At 31.8% G+C, this 6,000-nt stretch overlaps 1 protein-coding gene across 9 annotated transcripts in view; it reads right to left on the bottom strand.

Moving 5' to 3' along the window:
- Positions 1 to 6,000, bottom strand: part of KRIT1 (KRIT1, ankyrin repeat containing) — a 43,224-nt gene that overhangs the window by 27,333 nt on the left and 9,891 nt on the right. For all 9 annotated transcript variants that reach the window (XR_002781424.1, XM_023533276.1, XM_023533267.1 and 6 more), the window contains 4 exons: positions 5,759 to 5,888; positions 4,095 to 4,338; positions 3,784 to 3,899; positions 3,452 to 3,595 (listed from right to left, as the gene is read on the bottom strand). Coding sequence is in view for 8 of the 9 variants with exons in the window: in XM_023533276.1 (XP_023389044.1) it covers positions 3,452 to 3,595; positions 3,784 to 3,899; positions 4,095 to 4,338; positions 5,759 to 5,888 (634 nt within the window). In the remaining variant the exon portion in view is untranslated. The remainder of the gene's footprint in view (positions 1 to 3,451; positions 3,596 to 3,783; positions 3,900 to 4,094; positions 4,339 to 5,758; positions 5,889 to 6,000) is intronic.

Here is a 6,000-nt window from a genome sequence, read left to right as displayed (position 1 = left end):
TGTACTGACCTTCATTTTAGCTCCCTTATACCCTTTCAACTCCAATTTGTTCTTACAATGAAGGAGTGGTCAATGGTATTAAATATCAATGAAAGTGATTAAAAACTCAGAAAAGGTTAAGAAGGTTCATAAAGACTGAAAAGAGAAAGCAATGAGTGTGGCCTACTCACCTCTGAAATCTGGCTATGAAAGGAAGGAAAGGAACATGATAGTGGCCAGAAGAGGCAGCAGGTTCAAATTAGGTTCTTTTCAAGGAGGGAGAGAAGCACATATGTTTGAAAGTAAGAGAAAAGAAAGTACAGAATAGGAGAAAGTGAATTTAATGGGTAAAGAGAAGGATTTTTACTTATATAAACTATGATACAGGAAAGAGATAGGAATAAAAACTGATCATTAAGGTTGGGAAGGACATTTTGAATCCTTCGATTTTCTTTGAAAATATGAATATATCTATCTGATGAGAATTGAGAAAAAGTAGTGAGAATTTAAGAGCTTAAGAGTAGGAAAGTTTAGAACGACTTGTAAGGGAAGACCAAAAGGCTGACAGGATGAATGAGACAGAAAAGATAGACAATTAAGCTACAGTGAAGGTCCAAATGAAATCAAATGGAGTAATTTGTAGGAAGCCAAATCATCATAGTTCTATAACACCCTCCAGCAATGATGTCATTCAAGCCTGAAAGTACTATTAGAGAGAGAAGACACTGGTTTGAGAGAGGTAAGAGAATATGGGATGTCAATGAGACATTTACTGAGTACTTGACAAGTTACCCATATGGGGAGATGGCCAACTTAAATGGTTTTGGAAAATGGTAATTGTAGTAAAGAATAGTTTTTAGATATGTAGTCACCAATATGAGAATTTTAAAAGCAATTCTATTGGTGATTTAATTAAGTCGTTCTCAAAGAGTGATCCAGGAACCCATGAGTATCCCTAAAATTTTTTCAGAGTGTCTTCTAGGTCAAACATATTTTCATAAGACTAAGAAGTTATTTGCTTCTTTCACTCTCATTTTCTTGTAAGTGTAGTAGAAGTTACATGACTTGCAATGTTATAACAAATTACACGTAGAATGTAAAACAATGCTACTCTTCTTACTAACTTTTTAAAATTTGGGGAAATATGGTATATTTCAGAAAATTGTATTATTTACGTTAATACATGTTTGCTATTTTAAAATGAATTAATAAAAACTTAAAATAGTTTCCAGTTTTAACTTACAGTATGGTAAATAATACCACATATAATACACATAAACAAAAGCTCTTTGGGATCCTGTAATTGTTACAAGTGAAAAGGGGTCCTGACACCAAAGTTTGAGAGCCACTGATCTCATAAAAACCTTCATTTTTAAAGATAAGAAAACAGATCAAGAGAGGTAAAATATCTTGTCTAAGCTCATAAAGATAGGTCCCAATTCCCAGCCTCTTGATCAGATAGCCCAGTATTCTCCTCCTCAATCCATGTACCAGTTATTCAATAAGAGTACATTTCTAAGATAAAGTAATTTAAGTTCCTTACTAAATAGTTGAATCAGTCTTCACTCAAATTGATATCAATCAAATGATCCATCTGATTAAAGTATTGCAAGGTGACCTATACCTACTCATATATTAAACTTGGTTATTATTTCTAGCTAACATAAAATTAATTTTATCAAAGGATAAAATCCTTTTCCTTGGTGTATTGTAGTAATAAGATTTTCCAAATAAAAATACTATAGCTTAATGAATTTTAGCTTTAGACATCAAAATCTTTAAATTACTACAATACTTTAATAGAAACAACCAACATTTATTGAGTGCTTATTATATGCCAGTTACTCTCAAAGCATTTTTTTTGCATTTTCTCCTTTAATCTTAAGAAAAGTATTATTAAGCCCATCTTGTAGAAAAAGAAACGGATCCTTAGAGACATTAAGTAATTTGCCAAAGGCTATATTTCTAGGAACTGAGTTGAGACTGAAACCTAGGGACAATTCAAAGCACATTAAATACTATACCATACTTCTGTTTTTATGTAACAGGTAGTTGAAAGTATTACCATTCTTTTATTAGAGAAGAAAATAAGCCCCTGCCCCCCCCAAAAAAAATAAAAAGGGGGTAGGGAACAACAATATAGCCAAATATAAATTTGAGATTCCTAAACTAAAATTCACTGCCTCTGTCTTTCCCAATTCCACAGTGTACTTTCTTAGGGTTTTAAATTATATTCTCTACCTTTTTTTTCTTTTTAGTTCCAGGTAAAGCATGTTGTTATTTTAATGCTGTTGCTGTTAGCAATATTTACTAGTAATCTGAAGAAACAATTATAAGTTTAGCTGAAGAAGATTTAGGGTAGCTCTTACCAAATCTAATATAAAAATTCTCTGTAATGGGGAAAGAACACAAGTATAGAATAAAGGAGCATATTTTAAAGAAACAAACATAAAAATTAAGAGCATATTTACTGAATAAAGGAAAACATTTTTAAAGAAATAGCTTATTTTTAAGAGAAAAGATGTATATTTAAAGCAACTATATTTAGCTTCTTGATCACAAGTATTGGAATCAGTGAAATCAAAAGAATCTGAGCTGAAAAGAACTCTAGAAATGATCTAATTAATGCATTTTATAAATTAAAAAAACTGAGATGCCAAGAGGTGGAGTGCCTTGCTCGATGTCATGAAGCTAAGAAGTTGTGAACATATTACAAGTAGTAAATACTGTAGGCACTTCTTAAGCAAGCCAAAGAAGTTCACTTTAAACAATAAGTCAAAAAGCATCTTTTCCATAAGAAATAATAGTAAATAACTTTACTACATCCTTTCTAAAGCATGGGAGTATAACAACAGTTAACTACTGCAATGAACACCAATTTAAGAACTCAGCCCAGCTGAGGGGAAAAGTTAAAATCATGTGAGAAGAGTGGGAGAGTAAGAACTAACTACATTGGGCAACTAACTAGTGCAAAGGGCTAACCTCAGTCCTGTGATCTAATCCCTTTCATCTAAAAAAAAAAAAAAAGGAAGGCTTTGAGTCTAACGAAGGTTTTTGGGGTTTTCCTGATATCACAGCTTCCCAAAGAACTAAAAGGTCAAATCATAAGTAGTTAACACATGTAAATTTTATAGTGGGTATAAACAAACATAACAACTCCAATATAAAACAATAGAAATTGCAAGGGTAAATTAGGGACCTTGTGCTGTGCAATGACACTTGCTAGTCATTAGCTATCCTACTGTATGATCTGGTAATGCCTGAGAACACTAATAATACTTTTCCTATGGAGCAGACCTTGCAATTCTAAACGGAGGCACATATACAGTAATCAAAATCTAAATAGAAAACTCATAAAACAAACATGGTAGACAAAAAGTGGCTGGAATGAGAATAGTTTTGAAAAGAAGTACTAACATTTATAACTAAGGAGCAATTCTTTCTAAAAGAAAATAATAAGTAATTTATTTACCAGCATGCATAATGAATGGGTGCCCAGTGGTCACTATCTAATTGGTTGACTGAAAATCTTTCATTGAGAAGACGGCTTAATAACTCTGAATCTCCTTCACAGGCACTTCGATGGAGAGGAAAATCATCTACCCACTGTCGTTCCCTATTCATAAAAACAAATGAAAGAAACCACTGTTGAAATTCAAATTGTTTCAAAACAAATGTGACATATCTCTGAAAGCTATTATCACTGAGCAGCTACAAACTAAATCATTTATGCGATGATTATATTACATACAAAGTGAATATATCATTTTACATTATTATAATATCAGAATATAAGTATAGTACTTGTCTTCTGTGACACTGCTCATGCTTCTTTGCCATTTTTCCTGTTTGGGAATTTGGATTTTAGAGTAGTCTGGAGCTCCTAGACCAAAGTATGGATTTATTACCACTTTATCGACCTAGAAAAGGAAAACAAAACAAAAAAACCCATAAGAGCTTTAGATACTTGACTCTAATATATATAGATAGAGCTAAATATGGGTGTCACCTTAATGTTTACAATTAGTAATAGATGCATTTATCTCAGGGGAAAAAAATTACATTTGAGATGAAATGTCTTTTGAAATCAGAGCCAAAATTCCTTCAACTCTTACCCGGTTTGTGTATTGAAGATCTGATCCAAACAAAGGATTGTAAATACAGGTGTCTGCTTTCTCTAGGGCTAACATTTTACTCTTTATTTCTAGTGCACTATAGCCCATATGTAGTGAGTTTTCTGTCTGACCCGATTCAGTAGCATATGCAGGATTTATGACATTAGTTTTTATCCGCTCCAGAGGAGAAGGTCGGAATAAAGCTGGAATAAAGTGAGATTGTGCATGACGTTCATCTAACCACCTGGCAAAATAGAAAGTGATAGTAGAAATATTTGTTTAAAAGTGAAGGTAAAAAAAAGTTAAGACTACTATCCAATTCTGATACGTGATATTTTCTAATATTCAGATTTTTATAATTTTAATTAGTGTTGGTTACATATTTCATTTACTATTAATAAAAGTTTTGTTAATGGACATAGCAAACTACTTTTAAAAATGCACATACCATTATAATAATAGAAACCCCTTTGAAAAAACATGAAGCGCTTTTAAAATCTAAACCACTGAGATATAGGTACATTAGCTCCGTTATTACAGAAAGACAAAGACATGATAGGTTAAACAACTTGTTCACTGAGAAGAGTAACTTAATATTAAATCTAGTTTTATAACAAAGGAATCTTAATTAAGCCAAAGAAATCTTTGTCACTTTTAAAGGTAAAATTAACATGTTGCAAGCAAACAAGGACAATCCTGTCTTTGGAGTTTTTCATTTTTATATTATACTTCAAAAACTTACCATTTCTTACAAATCAAAATCACAATGAGATATCACCTAACAGCTGTTAGAATGGCTGTTATCAAAAAAGCAAGAATTAAGTGTTGGAGAGGTGTGGAGAAAAGGGAACTCTTGTATGCTGTTGGTGGGAATGTAAATTGGTGCAACCACCATGGAAACAACATGGAGGTTCCTTAAAGAAATCAAGAATATAACTACCAAATGATCCAGCAATTCCTCTTCTGAATATCTACCCCTAAAATATGAAAACGCTAATTTGTAATGATATCTGTACCCCTATGTTCATTGAAGCATTATTTACAATAGTCAAGATCTGGAAACAACGTAAGTGTTCATAGATAGATGACTGGAAAAAGAAGATATGGGGTGTGTGTGTACATATACACATACACACACAATGGAACAGTATTCAGCTATAAAAAAGACAATAAAACTTTGCCATTTGTGACAACATGATGGCTCTTGAAAGAATTATGCTAAGTCAGAGAGAAAAAAAACAAAAACTATGATTTCACTCATATGTGGAATATAAAACAAAAAGTAACAAAGTAACAAAACAAACAAAATCAAACTTATAGATACAGACAACAGAATGGTAGTTACCAGAGGGGAAGGAAGGTAGGGGGAAGGTAAATTGGTTAAAGGGAGTCGAATATATGATATGGGAAGGGAATGAGACTTTGGGTTCTGAGCACACAAGAGAGTATACAGATATCAAATTCTAATGCTGCACATCTGAAATGTATATAACGTTATTAACTGATGTTATCTAAATTTAATTTTTAAAAAACTTATAATTGATTAATATACGCATATTATTTATTCCATTATTTTCTTCCTAAGTGTTGGTATCTATCAGAACTAATTTCTACTATTAACATGTATTTGATTTACTATAAATATTTTTAATGGCAGTCCTTACTTATCCAAGGCTATTAACATCCTTGCTGTAAGTGTAGCAAAGTGAGTACTGGATTCACTACAGACTCGCATAATATCTTGTAAGCAGTAAAAAATTGGGCATCCTGGAGTATATGTATATTTAGTATTATCTGAAAAAGAAAAATGAAGAATTATGCCATCATACAAATCATATAAAAAACAACTGCATGTTTTTTATTTAAAAATATACAGTAAGTTAAACAAATGTTAAGTAAATTTTAT

Source organism: Pteropus vampyrus, unplaced genomic scaffold (assembly GCF_000151845.1).
Source record: "Pteropus vampyrus isolate Shadow unplaced genomic scaffold, Pvam_2.0 Scaffold4, whole genome shotgun sequence".
Classification (NCBI taxonomy): Eukaryota; Metazoa; Chordata; class Mammalia; order Chiroptera; family Pteropodidae; genus Pteropus; species Pteropus vampyrus.
The sequence above is the reverse complement of the archived record's forward strand: the minus strand, read 5'-3'. Positions and strand labels throughout refer to the sequence as shown.